Here is a 15,408-nt window from a genome sequence, read left to right as displayed (position 1 = left end):
CTACTCCGCATGAAACCAAAAACCTTCTTTTACAATTTTTTAATATAAGAAAAGGGACCATATTAACTTTGACTTCTGCTAGATGTAGTGATGTACTTTCAAATTTTATTTATTTAAGGGATGTTTGGTTAGTAGAAAATATTTTTCTTAGAGTAGGGGAAAATATTGTTTTTTGGTATTTGATTTATAGAATTTATTTTTTATTGGAAAATGAATTCCTTAAATTTGGGGAAAACCAAGAATTTTGGTTTTCAGAAAAGATGGAAAGAAAAAGTGATATAGATTGTTTATTTTATCCTTGTTTTTTTTAAAAAAAAATTATAGAGAAAAGGGTCAAATGGGTCCTTAAGGGTCAATAAAGTCCAAAAATTGATAAATGACATGTTATTACAGGTCATTTCAATTCCGACGACAGATTCCGGCCACCGGCGATGAATTCCGGTCATCGACGACAAAATCTGGCTGTCCGGTGACCGAACGGCCGCCTTCTCCAATGGAGAATCCAGTGGAAGACGACCGGACGGCCGGATTTTGTCGCCAGTGATCGAATTTTTTCGCCGGTCGCGCGAAATTGAAATGTACCGGTTTTTGAGCTTCATTGACCCAATTTGACATGTTTGAGAGTTTAATTGCACTTTTGTAAAGTTTAGGGACTAATTGACATTTGGGGTAAAGTTTAAGGGCCTATTTGATCATTTCCTCTTAATTATATTACTCTTATTAATTTGTAGAGGCATATAGATCTTTATACTGGTTATTCTTTACAATTCCAAATCTAACCAAACAATAGAATTAGTATTCCCAATAATTCTTTTTCCACCAACCAAACAATGAAATTCATCTTCCAGTAATTGTTTTTCCATGAAATTTCAGTTCCATTTCCCTTAAAATATTTTCCGCGAACCAAACGAACCCTTACTCTTTATTTCTTAATATGACAAATAAAGATTGATTATTTTCGTCATATGAATCTACAAAAAAATGTCTATATTAAAAACTTGTGAGATGAAGTAAAAGTTGAGAGTATAAAATAAGAGTCCACCGAGTATTTCTCATTAACTTTCCAGAAAGATTAATGGCAAATTATGCCATCCAACCGGGTTAACATTGTATTATGTATCATGGTCCAAAATGACATTCAAATTATTAATTATATATATGTAAATAAGCTAAATATACATTAAAAAAAAATACATTGATAATGTATATATGCTGGACCGAGCAGGTAACGACCCGACCGTTAACCAACCAGCTCTGATCTCTCTCCAAATAGAGCTAGAGACCGAGACAATTTTCGATCAGTCGGTTAGTGTGACCAAAAACTCACATTTAGAATCGAGAAGATAACCAGCCTCTTTGCTTGCTTCACCGAGTACAAGGCCCTTGATGCACTGTCTAATCACCGCTCGTCTACCTTTTTCCTTATATTGAAACACTTGACGACACCTCTCTAACCGGCCAACCTATATCTTTCACGTAAAAGACATGCCGGATCCTCGACATGCGTCTCCAACCACGTAAAAGGCACATTTATTACTGAGAAAAAATGACTTTTAGTATAACCTTACTACCCTATACATAGCCGATCTGACACCAAAACTTTTAGTAACTAAACAAATTAACTAGCCCACAACATTTTCCATTCACAACAACAATGCCCTGACACCAAAACACCAAATACTTTGAGCAAGACAGATTGATCTCTAAACTATAAAGCATACAATATATTATTGCATCTTAGCAGCCAATTTGATTTAAAAGAGTTCTAAAAAGTGCATTTTAAAACCGCATGTTATTGTATGTCTCGGAAATAAAGACCCACTTTGCCATTGACTTTCCAGTTTCCACGGAAGATTGCTATTGACTTAAAAAGAGTTTTAAACAATTAACCGTTAACCTGTCATCAAGAAAGTTAAGCAGCCCATGGAACTTAACAGATTTATTCAAAAATATGATGATTCCAAAAAGATGATAACAATACTCTGTAATTTGGTGAATTTTTGGAGGCTTATGTAGTCTATGTAATTCGCTAAGACATTGTATAACTAGTTTTGAAAGGGTGTCATTAGAATTATATTCAAGAATCAAAATGAATATAATGTGCGTTCTATTTTCTAACAGGATGGGAGCCCCTTGGGGCAAGGGAGCACACAGGTAAATTAGACATCCAAAACCCATACTAGTATATGGCATTAAAATTCCAAAAAATTAGATATACTGAAAACCACGTTTTTAAAGAACTGGCTCACCCTATCTTCTCTTCAATTCCCAGATTTCTGATTTCTTCATATCGCCCATCTACAACAGCAAAACAAGGGATTCCAAATATTTATCAACATAAAATGAGAGCTTGATTCCAGGAATGCCAAGATCATTGAAGACTCTAGTATTTGGACAGTAGGAAACCAGCTCACTTTTGTTAGTAGATAGCAAAAATTCACCATTTTTCCTAAAGCCAACAATTTTTTCCATCCTTCCCACCAATTCTATAGTATGCAGCCTAGTCCAAGAATCCACAACTCCATACTCTTTCATTATCCACAATTCACACGAACCACCATGTATCCTTCTACTATACTTAACAACAGCAACAAACTCCTCAAACACCATAATAGATAAATTTGATGGGTTCACCGGAGCCAATTCATCTGGGAGCAAAATCTCATCAAACAACTCATCAGCCATGGTGAAAACTACAATCAAACTCTGAAAACCTTGATTCTCGAGCAATTTGTACCCAATCCAATGTACTGCTCCATTGATAAAAACCTGAGTCCAAACGTGATAGACCATATAGTAGTTCAACCCAGTTGCTGTTATCCTTCTCCACAGCCCAGTACTGAGAGAAAAGATCTCAACCTTAGGCGGGATTCTGCATTTATCCAAATGAACACCTTTCCTTGCATACACAACTCTCACCACCTTAAGATCATCATCACTTCGTGGACTAGCACCGAATCCAAGTACAAACCTAAATGGGTATGCTGGCCTAATCGAGGGACGAGGTAAGGTCCTAAGCTTCCGAATACTGGGATTCCACAGGGTTACATTACGACAATCGACTTTATGATCATCCGATAAACAAACGACGCCGTTATAGAAGCCAACTGTACGAAAATACCCGGATAGGCTTGAAATTGGGAGGCTAAGTTCGAAGGAATTATTGAGGGTGAGTAATTGGTGGTCAGTGTCGTTGAGTACGGAATATTTTTCCTCATTGTAGGATTTATCATAACGTCGGAGGAGGAGGAGGTTAGTGGCGGAGTTACCGTTCCTATGGTGGCGGCGATGGGCGGAGATGAAGGCGGGGCTGGTGATGATGAAGTACCAGGATTTGGAAACGGCGGTGAAGCGTAGAAGGGACTTGACTGGGAGACTTTTGAGGATTTCGATCTGGAGCTCCTCCGGAAAATGGTGGTGATCAGACATTGTTCAATTTGGAAATTTGGCTCTGCAACTTGTGAGCACGTAACCCTAACTCTACCGTTTAGAGAGTCGAAGATGATAACCCGCAGACGGCAAGCCCAGAATGTAATCGTCCAGTTTTTTTAATTCAAACAAATTATTAATAATTGTTTCAGTTGTCACCACAAGTGGTAGTATAGTGGTGAGTATTCCCGCTTGTCACCTGGGTGACTCGGGTTTGATCTCGGCAACGGCGAAGTGTTTCTGTCATACTTCGAACAGATACTAAAGTCAGAATATATCTGTCAGTCCCTTGTGCTAGTGACCTCTCTCGCATGGGAGATCGAGCTCCAACCCTAGCCCTTTATGCTCATAATGTAGTGACCTCTCCCACGTGGGAGATCGAGTCTGAGCCCCAGCCCCTTGTGCTCATAATGTAGTGACCTCTTTCGTCATACTTCGAACAGATACTAAAATCAGAGTATATCTGCCAGCCCCTTGTGCTAGTGATCTCTCTCACATGGGAGATCGAGCCCCAACCCCAGCCCTTTGTGCTCATAATGTAGTGACCTCTCCCACGTGGGAGATCGAGTCTGAGCCCCAACCGCTTGTGCTCATAATGTAGTGACCTCTTCCATATGGGAGAGATCGAGTCTGAGCCCCAGCCCCTTGTGCTCATAATGTAGTGACCTCTTCCATATGGGAGATCGAGCCCGAGCCCCAGTGGAGTCGCTGACTTTTTGTGCTTCGTGCTTCATTAAGTTGAAAAAGTATGTTTGAACAGGTACTAGAGTTTTGTTTTTCATAGAATTAATTGATGATCAATTATCTCTAAACAATTTGACAGCAAGCCGCCTAACAATTAAACTTGTTTGCTATTAGCTTCTCTCTATCTATGTTGCAAGCTTGGGATGAGTCACAAAATCTGAGTGGATCATATGCAGTTGCATTTCCCTTTACAGAAATCATATGCTACCAAAACCCAAAGCTTTATAAACCCAAAAACCTATAAAGTTCACCCAAAATTTTTGGGCAAAGGAGCCGATTTAAGTCCTCTGTCATTAGGCTCAGGGGTTCGGGAATATCTCCGGTTTCTATGCTCCTTCAGCTTAACAGAAGGAACCTTCCTTGCAATGGCCTGCCAGACCATTTGGACAGCATCGTTGTCCTTCGAGGGATAACGATACTCGAACATATGTTCAACCTCTTTGAGCTTATTCCACATCCTAGTCCACTCTTGTTTTCCAATACTCCTAACGAAGTTTATGAGAAAGCTTTCTTTGAGAGCGTCCGATGTTCTGACAAAAACGCAGAACTCTGAGTAGTCGAGTACGTCTTCGTATGGAAGCTCTATCTCGTCGCTGATGATGACAGGAACGCAATGGCTGACAATAGCATCAAAGAGACGGTTTGATGAGGGAGTGTCACCGGCAATATTGAGGCAAAACTTGGAGGACTGCATCCCACGGGTTGCTTGGCGTATGCCATCCTTTTGAATGTTTCCAAATGCGAAATGTACATCTTTCTCGTCTTTTAACTTATAGAACAATTCTTGCCGAACAAATCCACCCTGAGGAACGAAAATAACAGAATTACATATGGAGTGGATCAGTGGATGGTATATAAAAAGAGGAAGTGAGAGGCAATAACAAGTTATAGGCTGCCAAGGACCTTGTGGTCTAGTGGCACCAAGTTGCTTTTCCATATGGGAGGTTGTGGGTTCGAGCCTCAGTGGAGACGGTATTAACTCTTTGTGCTTTAGTAGGTTGAGAAAGTAGTTATGAACATATACTACATTGTAACAAAGTCAGTAGTATTCAAAAAAAAAGTTATAGGCTAATGGCCATCTGACAAATAGCTTGACCAAAGACGTTATTTCTATTTTTGTGCTTAGGAAACGCGACTGCGTTTTATCCTTAATACCAACAATTTCTAAATGTAGCTAACCAGATTCTATATCATGGACAGCACTCAAATAAAAGCCGATGTCCTTCAACTCATTATTCTGATCAATTGTATCATTTGTATAAAAACCTATAAGGCCATACTTCTCAAAGTAGCTATCTAGATTCTATATCATAAACAGCGTTTGGATAAAAGGTTGCAAGGCTGGTTTCAGTCAACTCATTACCAGAATAATTGTAATAATTTGTATAAACTCCAATAGGACTGACCATATATTCTAAATGCCAAATTACATGAACCCTAAGATGGTTACTAATATATATCACTTTCAAAACTGTATCGCTGCACTCCATCAATCAATGAATACAATAACATATCACTCTTTCGTGGATCTAGAAGCCTGTTCTCCATTTGATTGATGCACTGACTTCCACTGAATCAAAACTATACAAAAGGCTATAAGGTTCCAAATGATGACTTCTTGCACAATGATACCACTCGGAAACTATCACTACAGTCACTTGGCTAAAGTGTTTTTTTTTAGTACTACTGACTCTATTACAGTGTAGTATCTGTTCATAACTACTTTCTCAACCTACTGAAGCACAAAGAGTCAATACCGCCCCTACCAGGGCCTCCCATTTGGGAGAGCCACTTCGTTCGATAAAACAAGAATAACAAACATAAGTAGATCTCGATGATGAAATGTGCAAAAATTAAAGAATGAACCTAGAATTCATTATAATCCATGAAATGATATCAGTGGCAACTGAAAAGAGTGTTGTTAACTTACATCTTTTCTATATATAGCTCCCTGGAAGTATAGCAAAGTTGGACGGCTATCAAAATCAGACGAGTCATTTACATAGTTCCCGATGACATGCTTGTAAGGCGCAATCACGTCTTTCTCAACATTAGCTACAGAAGGGGGATACCTTCCAAAGTCGGAAAGAATGAACATAGCTGGCCAAAGCTTCGATCGTGCATCCATGAGGCTATTAGGATGGTGAGCGAGAACGATATGGTCTTTCCCACCCGATCTTTTCCATTCTTCTTGAGCTGTCAAGAAAGTCACCAATTTTTCTTGCAACAACGCATTCATACTAGTCTTCTGGTGAGGCTTCAGCCTAGAAAACCGGTTATTGCAGAGCGATGAAAAGAACGGGACAAAAACTACATCTGCTTCGCTCGAATTGCACACTCTCACAGCAGTCCGCCCACTCGTATTCTCAACAAACTCCGAATACAAGAGATCCAATGTGAGCCAATACTCTATACTATGCTGCACATTCAACCCACCGGGGTATCTCGGGAGATTAGTTCTAATATCAGGCCAAACATTGTTCCCCTCGGGCTTCCAATCCAAGAGCCCAAAGTGAAATTCTGGGGGCAAATCATACATATACACTTTGAGGACTGGGTCACAAGTATACTTGCTAGATGCTAGTCTTTCTTTCTGTTTGACTTCCAAATCACTGTGTATAGAAAGGGTTTCATTTCCAGTTTGGTCATCTGCTATGGCAAAAATCCTAGAATTGGGCAATATACTAAGGTCAACAAGGAGAGGCCTATCAGTGGATCGCAACACCAAAAACCAAGACAACATGAACAAAATGGTAGTAATGGTGAACAAAGCTAACATTGACTTCTTACCAAAATTTCCCATTGAGTGCACATTTCTCTCCGCCATTGAAGAAACACGGCCGCATTTATGCCCACACCGCCATTGAAAAAACAAACAATGGGTCTATAAGAATGGAGACTTGGGGTGAAAATCAGTGCGAGAAATTAATGCCCAGATCAAAATCTGGGAAGATAGATTTGATTCAATGATGAACAACCAAGTCAGATGTGTATAATTATGACAGGAATTGAAGAATAGAGAGAGACAGAGAAGACAGGGAGTGGTTACACCAAAGACGTTGAAATATTCCACTTCTCTCTCTGTACCATGGTGGAAAAACCCCGTTTCTATTTCATGTTTTCTGACTTTTTGATTGCATTTTTGCATAGAGGAGAAAAAAAACCCGATAGCACAGGGTGACTGGGCGAGTCTCAGAAGAAGCGAAATCGTAGCTCCGGTTTGACAATCTGATGAATAAAAACAAATTCGGACATAGTTCTATATGTGATCCTATGAATCTAAGATATGGTGGTAATTATAAGTTGTCTGTTTAAATGAGAAAGGCTTCAATCATTTAAGAAAATTTGACTGAATTAACTTTATCTTGTAAGACACAGATATTAATATAATATATTTTTAAGAGTTAATTTCAGCAATGATCCTCCGATTATATTGATTTTTCAAAATTAGCAATTCAATGAATATGATGTCCGAAGTCGCGTATATAAGAGAGAAATATGAAGAATTATACATTTGGCAGATGAAATGACTATTTTACCCTTTCATTTAAAGTCCATTTACTTTACCATGACGAAAAGACCTCAATTGGAAAGAAATTGAAAGTCAAGAGACGTAAAGTATCTAAATTAAAAATCGGAAATTAATTTTGAAAAAGCAATATAGTCGGAGGACCATTGTTGAAATTAACTCTATTTTTAATTTAGATATAGAGTAAAATAAAATGATATATAATATAATTCTTTTTATTTCTATCTTTAGAGAGTGTTTGGTAGTAAATAAATTTAAAATTTTTAAACTTTTTTTAAGAAAATTTAAATTGATCAAATGTTTAAAATAACTTTGCAGATAATTTAAAGATAATACCAAGCATATTAATTAATTCAAACATATTTCTTACATTTAAGAAAAAAATTCACATTTTAAAAATAATTTAATATCACATCATCCATCAATCATAATGAATGTTTCCTAAAAGGAGGAACTATATATGGCATCTTTACAGTTTATAATCATCTTATTTTTATATATAATTAATTCGATAACTTTTGTTATACTTAAGAGACAAAAAATACATTCTTTTAAAGAACTACTAGGAAAGAGGTGACAAAAACAGTCATTTTAGACTTTGAAAACCTTGATGTAACTTGAACACAGCGCATGATCTAAATGACCAAATCAAAATCCAGCTAATTGCCAATCAAATTAAATTCACTGCCAACCACACTAATAAACAGAAAACATAAAAGGAAAACCCTTCAAAAATCCAAATTATTGCAAAAGTTTCACACTACAGTAGCATTTATCTGAAATGAGATAGCAACAATGTATTACTGCTGCTTCACCTGAAATTTCAGTGAATGATGATCCCCCTTACATCATATCAAAATAGTATTTTTCTCCAATAGGAGCTCATCTCTAACTACAGAGCTTTAAGTCCACTAGAGAAACTTTAGAATTGGAATTGCATCTCTGGTGTATAACCAATAGCTTCTAGGTGAGCAGCCATGGCTTTGTTCATTGGTGGTGGTCCACACCTCAGTATCTGCAGAGTCGACATGAAATTAGAACTTGCTCTCTCCTCTCCCGATTGCTCTATTTATACATATATTCTCGCCATGTAATGTCGTGGAGTAATACTATATAGTATATAGTAATAACTCGAGTATAGCAATTTAGGGAGATGTATAATACCTGAACATCGGGTGCTGGTGCAGGGCAGTGGGACTGGATCATTTCCTTGGATACGAAACCAACACCGCCATTCCATACCTCAGGAGGCTGCAGAAACATTCGAAGAGGCGGTTAATTTCCTAACTCAGAATACATAGGTAAGCTGAAAGAAAAATGTTTTCAGAGGCATTGTGTATTTAAGCAATGACGACATGTTTGTCAAAACTATAGTCTATAAGCAATAGGGATCACCAAACAAGCTACAATATCTTCTTTTGATCAGCACTACCCAAGAATTGTATCTCAGAGTACTGCTGTCGGGCTGTATAAAGTACGGAACACAAACACAACTCCATTAACCATGAAGCATTGCTGATTGCTTAAATTTCTAGAAATCATTTTCAGAATTTCATGCAAATGGAAACACTGCACACAGTTCACTAGATGTGCCTCTCAAGGAATTAGATTGGGCCAAAGAAACATGTAGATGTAGGTAATAAAGAATTTAAACAAGAATGCCAGAAGAAAAGAATTTGTGTGTGTGTGTGTGTGTGTGTGTGTCTATATATATATATATATATATATATATATATACACACACACACATATACATACATATATCCATAAATAAAAAAAGTATATGAATCTAGAAACCATGTTGACCTGGTTTAGCACATAGTAAACTTTAAAACGATCAGGATAATTGGCAGAAAGTCCATCCAACTCTTCCTGCAAGAAAACAAAAAACAAACCAGCTTCAGAATGTATCAACAATATTAAGCAAACAGTCACTATAAACACAACATCTTGAAGACCATGGGTGATGCTAAATGCCAATGAAGATGGAGTTTTATAATTGAAAATATGGACAGTCATGGAAAAAAAAAAAATTCATTTCACTATTTTAGGGCTGCTCAACACATTATTCATTAAATGCACTGTTCATTAGATGCAACGTTCATAAATTGACAAGAAAAAACAAATTGAATTTCATTATGTTTGTAGAAAAAATGCCATATACACCATATTACCTATTGATTACAATTTTCTTTTTTAAAAGTTTACTTCCTCTTGTTAGATATGTGTAAATAGTAAAAATGTTACAATTCATTACGTCACAGAACTACAGAAGGCATCTACAGTCCCACAGCAGTATAAAAGTTTACAAATTCTCACATTGGATGTTTACTAATAGTCTATTAATTAAAACGGTATCGTTCATAACTTCATTTTTAGTACTCACGTATTGAGTTCATAAAGAGTGTCAAATTCAAAAAGTTCTACTTAGATGCAAAAATCAAAGGACAAAAAGATTGAAGATAGATTGAAAACTACCTTTAAAAGAATATCTTCATATGTTACATTGGCATAGATCAGGTACACCTTAGTATGGTCATTTGGATTTTCCAGAATAGCTCGAGTAACCTAAATAAAAACAAAGAGAAGTGATACCAGTAACTTTTGGCCCGTGATAACTTGTAACTTGCCATTTTGGTTTTCTTCCTTATCTTTATTCTGAATGAATGAATGATAACAATTTATTCCAAAATAGAATATTCCAAAGCTATAACGCACACATTATCACACAAACCTGAAACATCGGGGTAATGCCGGAGCCTCCAGCAAGCATCCCAAAAGCTCTTACTTGGCCAGGCTGGTACTTAAAACGACCCTGTTACAAGAGAATATTCTTGATATAAGAATTCAAAAGTGAACCAAAAACTAGAGCTCAAATGTAAAGTTAAAACTCTGAAAGCTTTATACACAGTGAACAAACTCCTGAAGCATATATTCCCTCTGTCACAAGGCTTAGCATTCACATTTCCCAGGTGAGTAAAAGGTTATCTAACATACTAAAAGATACATGTTGCTATGAGCCTATGACAGCCTCAATTGTAAAAGTGCATGAAGCAAGGAAAAGACAAGTGTTTTTGACAGTCAAAACAAAACAACTTTTTTAAGGCAATAAAGCTATATCCTTCTCTTCACAGACAAAATTCCAAAGGAAAGCATGAACACAACACGATGCAATAATCATGATTCTTAAATGGGCAAACGAGAGCAATACCTTGGGCCCCTTCACTGCCAAATAATCACCCACACGCATCTCTCGGAAATGATGAGACATCCTTCCTTGAGGATACATCTAATTAAACATAACGCATAGCATCAAACCAACCAATAAAGACAAAGATATCCAAATACTTCACTGCTATCACAAGTGTAGCTAATCAAAACAAAATAGATCCTGTTACAATACCTTTATAACTAATTCAAAATATCCAACATCAGAGTCCAAAGTGGTCGGAGTGTACGGCTTGATAACATCTTCACCTAGATTATCTTTACCCCTGTTTTAACAGAGCAGCAGGAAACAATAAATTCGATGGCCATAGAGTTCCTTAATTTCATCAAACTGTAGATACAAATATTTGAAATGCCTAATGTATTAGCCAACCAAACCTGCAACTCATGTGTTGTCCAATGGGTAACCCTAAAACAGAAGTGGGCGTTGGAAGCTCAAATTTAAACTTTGCCACATTATGGCTGAGCTCTGTCCGCTTCACAAGTTTGAATTCCTTGAATTTCTCGGGATCCAAGCATCCTATGAACCAGCCACACATCATTCCATGATTCAGTTCATAAAATAAATCACAAGCAAGCTCAATAGAACAGAAGTTTCGTATAATCAGAATCACACTAATGACTAAAATATATCACAATTGAATTGATAAATACAAGTTGTTAGCATTGGAAACTGCAGTATTGTTATTAATTTACACCTTTAGGCTTCTTGGAAGAGTACACATAATATGCGGCGACACCGGCGGCGATCAGCGCAACCGTAACCCCAATGAAAAAGTTAGCTTCGGCTTTCTCAAAAAACTCCATCGTTTCAATACCTGAAAGAAGGAAAGGAAAGAAGATGAAAGAATGAATAACATTCAGCGTCGTCGAACAAATCTAAACACACAGCTTTACATGAATCTTATGAGAACGATCCAAAAACGGAATGGGGTTTAACCAATTATACACGATAAAATAAGATTATTTACTCTGATGATCCAAACCCCAATAAGAGTCTAAAGCTCAGCAAACTGGAAATGAATGAAAAGGAAAAACAAAAAAGAGGAAGAGAAGATTGAGAAAGTTCGTTACGGAGGATCGGAGGCACTATTAATTATCTCAACTACCCTCTCCGACTCTTCAGTCTTCACTATTCCTAACCTGCTACAGTTGCTGACTTGCTGCCCAGATTTTGGATTTTGGATTTTGGCATATATAATACATGGCCTGAATCACGATTGCATTTTCCTTTATCTTTTATTTTACTTTTTTATTTTTTAAAATAAGGGTTAAATAGATCATTAAATGCACAAAATAAATCATCAAATTCAAAAAAGAAAAGAAAAAATGTAATTGGGTCCTGGAACAACATAAATTTATCTCATTTAATTCAAAATAATATGTTTATCTGAAAGTATATTGATGTGACGATAACCGATTTTAAAAATTACTTTTAAATAAAATAAATAATAATAATAATAATAATAACAAGAACGGCCGCCGGACGGCTTCGTCTCCCTAGCAAAGAAATGAACTTTTTACCCTTGAATAATCGACATATGTTTTGTTTAATATTCACAAAAAGTAAAATTTCTCGCTTCAAAGACTTTCATATTCTACCCCATACAGAATAATAAATAAAGAAAGAATTAATACTATTTGAGGTCCTCCGAGTATAGTGATTTTGCCATGTTTAGTCCTAAACTTTCAAATTGACCATTTGTGATCCTTCGACTTTCAAATTTAATCATTTGTGGTCCTTCGACTTTCAAATTTAACCATTCGTAGTCCAAGTTAACCATCCATGGTCCTTCAAGTTTTGAACTTTAATCAGTTGTGGTCCTCTTGAAAAGACCATGGTTGGTTAAAATTTAATAGTTGAAGGACCATGGGTAGTTAACTTGGACCACGAATAGTTAAATTTGAAAGTCGAAGAATCACAGATGATCAATTTGAAAGTTTAGGACTAAACGTGACAGAACCATTATACTCGGAGAACCTCATATGGTATTAACTCAATAAAGAAATTATACAACCTTGTAGGTAAGAGGACCAATATATGATGCCAATAAGAACTCCATATCCGGCGCTTGTCTTGCAATTCACACAATTCAGCACCTCATTATTTTAATGAAAGTTGAAATTTGCCCCACAAATTCCATGTTCCTTGCTTGTAGGATACGTCTTTGTTTAGAAATAGGAATATGAAAATAATACTTTAACACGTTATTTTATTAAAGGAAGAAAAATAAACCAAAAAAAAAAAAAAACAAAAAACAAAAAACAAAAAAAGTGACCCATTTTATACTCTTTTTTCTTTTGGGTGATGAAAAAATTCATCATCATTACCTGAGTATGTATACCGAGTAAAGTGATAAGCCTCACATTACGACCTATATAGAAAATGGTCATAAGAAGGTAAATAATTATAGGTTGTCAAAATTGACTGACTCAATCCAAAAAATCAAACTAATATAGAGAATGGATCAGCAACAAAAGAAAAATAAAAACAAAAAACATTTTATACACTTTGTTATCTCATTTTATTTGTCTAGTTTGTTTAGATATTTAACTCAATCTATTTACATTTCTTTTTTTATACAGAGTAATATTTAATTTAGTATTAATATATAAAATTTATACATTGAAAAATTACATTAAAAACAATATTAAATACAAAAGGTTGAATTCAAAAATTATAAAGAAATGTTAAAGGAAATAACTAAAGAAAGAAAAAAAAATACAAAAGGTTGAATTCAAAAATTATAAAGAAATGTTAAAGGAAATAACTAAAGAAAGAAAAACTTAATAATAAACATGACACACTAAAATGGAATAGATAGAGTACTTTAATATTGAGTAAAAAGTGTACATGAATTGTATTATTCTCACCTCCCATGCCTCTTTCCAAAAACAAAACTAGCAAGAACATATTTGTTATAAATTCAGTTTCTTGAGTTACTTTCTCTTTGCTTTTCTTCTCTTGAGTTAAATCAATAGTACCATTTACCAAAAATTATAATGACGAGTTAGTACTAATAATGTGTTATAAACTAGCAACTGTGATTATCATACAATCATCCCGATAAATTAAACTAAAGAAGATTGAATTTATAACACATTATCAGTACGAACTCGTCATTATAATTTTTGGTAAATGGTACTATTGATTCCTTTCCCTATGCATTTTATTTAAGAAATGTGTGTCATTGTTTATGTATAAATATTAGAGAAAATTTCAATTTTGGTCACATGACTATAGGGGCTTTGTTAATTTTAGCACATAAGTTTCAAAAGTGTCAATTTAGTACCTTGAGTATGTAATTTTTGTCAATTTTGGTCACTCCGGCCAAATTTGACCGGAAAAATTTAATCCAACATTTAGTCTATAATCTGAGGGGCAAAATGGTCTTTTGATCCTTTCTCCTAATTGTTGTTGAGTCGGTTCAAACACATTTGACCAGGTTCGACTTTAGCTTCTTCGGTTTACATATCTCCGCCGAGGTTTTGGCGTCATTATCCAACAACGGGCTGCCAAAGGACAGCAATGGGTGCCGCTGCATCAGCAAAACAGCTGAATCATTAGTATCCATGGTGCCGCAAGATATTAAGTTTCGGAAAATGCTTGAACCTCTGCCGCCGCTGTCGCCGGCGGAACTGCTTCGGCTCTTGCCGAACGTGGAATTCGAGGTTGTCGAGCACGACGTGCCGCTCTTTTCCTCGTCGCCGTCCTCGCTGCCGCGCTTCTTCTTCGCAAACAGCGAGCGAAGGGAGGAGGATTTCTGATCGGCGTCGATGATGCGCCTTCCGTCATGCAGCTCTTCTTCTTCTTCAAGCTGAACCGGGTCGACAACAATTAGGAGAAAGGATCAAAAGACTATTTTGCCCCTCAAATTATAAACTAAATGTTGGATTAAATTTTTCCGGCCAAATTTGCTGGAGTGATCAAAATTGACAAAAATTACATACTCAAGGTACTAAATGGACACTTTTGAAAGTTAGGTGCTAACATTAACAAAACCCCTATAGTCATGTGACCAAAATTGAAATTTTCTCTAAATATTATATGTACATATGACTATAAGTTTATATTGGAATCTTCAATTCTTGTTTCTGCAAAATGAGTATGGTTCCCTTTGATTTTATTTTATTATCTATATATGTGTGTTTATGATAATAAGAGTAACAATACTTCATGTTTGTTAACTACTTGTGAGTAGATGAGCCCCACATCAAGCCATGAATTTATTAGATATAGATTTGGGATATGTAACAATAGCCTTGATAATTTGATATTAACAATTTAATAAAGGCTCATTCCAAGATTAAATCTTGATCCTCTTACATATTGAGTTGAGTAAGATGTGCTCAGTATAGAAAAGATTGCGATAGTTACAAAAGAAATAATGCTTAGTATTGTTGTCTTGTTGCTAACATCTTGTGCTATGGAATATTCTTTGTTTCTGTTCATGTATGAAAGAGTATTCTTTTAATTC

General features: G+C 35.9%; 3 protein-coding genes across 6 annotated transcripts; all 3 read right to left on the bottom strand.

Annotated features, from left to right (window-relative positions):
- Window positions 1–1,195: 1,195 nt before the first annotated feature.
- LOC109159246 (F-box/kelch-repeat protein At3g06240-like) lies at window positions 1,196–3,515 on the bottom strand. Its single transcript, XM_019307342.1, has 2 exons — window positions 2,250–3,515; window positions 1,196–1,536 (listed from the first exon to the last, which is right to left on the bottom strand). Exon 1 carries the CDS (start codon window positions 3,427–3,429, stop codon window positions 2,299–2,301), a length of 1,131 nt encoding a protein of 376 aa, XP_019162887.1. The 5' UTR covers window positions 3,430–3,515; the 3' UTR covers window positions 1,196–1,536; window positions 2,250–2,298.
- Window positions 3,516–4,320: 805 nt separating this feature from the next.
- LOC109159245 (probable arabinosyltransferase ARAD1) lies at window positions 4,321–7,326 on the bottom strand. 2 transcript variants are annotated; one of them, XM_019307341.1, is made up of 3 exons: window positions 6,964–7,326; window positions 6,104–6,857; window positions 4,321–4,975 (listed from the first exon to the last, which is right to left on the bottom strand). In XM_019307341.1, the coding sequence occupies exons 1-3, from the start codon at window positions 7,017–7,019 to the stop codon at window positions 4,421–4,423; spliced, it is 1,365 nt and encodes a 454-aa protein (XP_019162886.1). In that variant the 5' UTR covers window positions 7,020–7,326; the 3' UTR covers window positions 4,321–4,420. The 2 variants fall into 2 exon arrangements, with proteins under 2 accessions (XP_019162886.1, XP_019162885.1); XM_019307340.1 differs by having other exon boundaries at window positions 6,104–7,325.
- Window positions 7,327–8,402: 1,076 nt separating this feature from the next.
- LOC109159133 (NADH--cytochrome b5 reductase 1) lies at window positions 8,403–12,134 on the bottom strand. Of its 3 annotated transcripts, none has more exons than XM_019307156.1 (10): window positions 12,005–12,134; window positions 11,629–11,748; window positions 11,309–11,450; window positions 11,106–11,196; window positions 10,914–10,991; window positions 10,437–10,517; window positions 10,181–10,270; window positions 9,509–9,574; window positions 8,867–8,953; window positions 8,403–8,717 (listed from the first exon to the last, which is right to left on the bottom strand). In XM_019307156.1, the coding sequence occupies exons 2-10, from the start codon at window positions 11,735–11,737 to the stop codon at window positions 8,625–8,627; spliced, it is 837 nt and encodes a 278-aa protein (XP_019162701.1). In that variant the 5' UTR covers window positions 11,738–11,748; window positions 12,005–12,134; the 3' UTR covers window positions 8,403–8,624. The 3 variants fall into 3 exon arrangements, with proteins under 3 accessions (XP_019162701.1, XP_019162702.1, XP_019162703.1); XM_019307157.1 differs by having other exon boundaries at window positions 11,902–12,006; XM_019307158.1 differs by lacking the exons at window positions 8,403–8,717; window positions 8,867–8,953 and adding an exon at window positions 9,028–9,382 and having other exon boundaries at window positions 9,459–9,574.
- Window positions 12,135–15,408: the final 3,274 nt, after the last annotated feature.

This window comes from Ipomoea nil, unplaced genomic scaffold, assembly GCF_001879475.1.
Source record: "Ipomoea nil cultivar Tokyo-kokei standard unplaced genomic scaffold, Asagao_1.1 scaffold2826, whole genome shotgun sequence".
NCBI classification, from domain to species: domain Eukaryota; kingdom Viridiplantae; phylum Streptophyta; class Magnoliopsida; order Solanales; family Convolvulaceae; genus Ipomoea; species Ipomoea nil.
This window is presented reverse-complemented; position numbering and strand designations above follow the sequence as displayed.

What these genes read in the sequence shown, in the direction of transcription:
- LOC109159246 (XM_019307342.1), bottom strand. Translation starts at nt 3,429, where the DNA reads ATGTCTGATCACCACCATTTTCCGGAGGAGCTCCAGATCGAAATCCTC.
- LOC109159245 (XM_019307340.1), bottom strand. Translation starts at nt 7,000, where the DNA reads ATGGCGGAGAGAAATGTGCACTCAATGGGAAATTTTGGTAAGAAGTCA. An exon ending in GAGCTATATATAGAAAAGAT is followed by an intron (nt 4,976 to 6,103) that starts GTAAGTTAACAA and finishes TTCGTTCCTCAG; the next exon opens with GGTGGATTTGTTCGGCAAGA.
- LOC109159133 (XM_019307156.1), bottom strand. Translation starts at nt 11,737, where the DNA reads ATGGAGTTTTTTGAGAAAGCCGAAGCTAACTTTTTCATTGGGGTTACG. An exon ending in CTCTTCCAAGAAGCCTAAAG is followed by an intron (nt 11,451 to 11,628) that starts GTGTAAATTAAT and finishes GCTGGTTCATAG; the next exon opens with GATGCTTGGATCCCGAGAAA. An exon ending in TTTACTATGTGCTAAACCAG is followed by an intron (nt 8,954 to 9,508) that starts GTCAACATGGTT and finishes ATGTTTCTGCAG; the next exon opens with CCTCCTGAGGTATGGAATGG.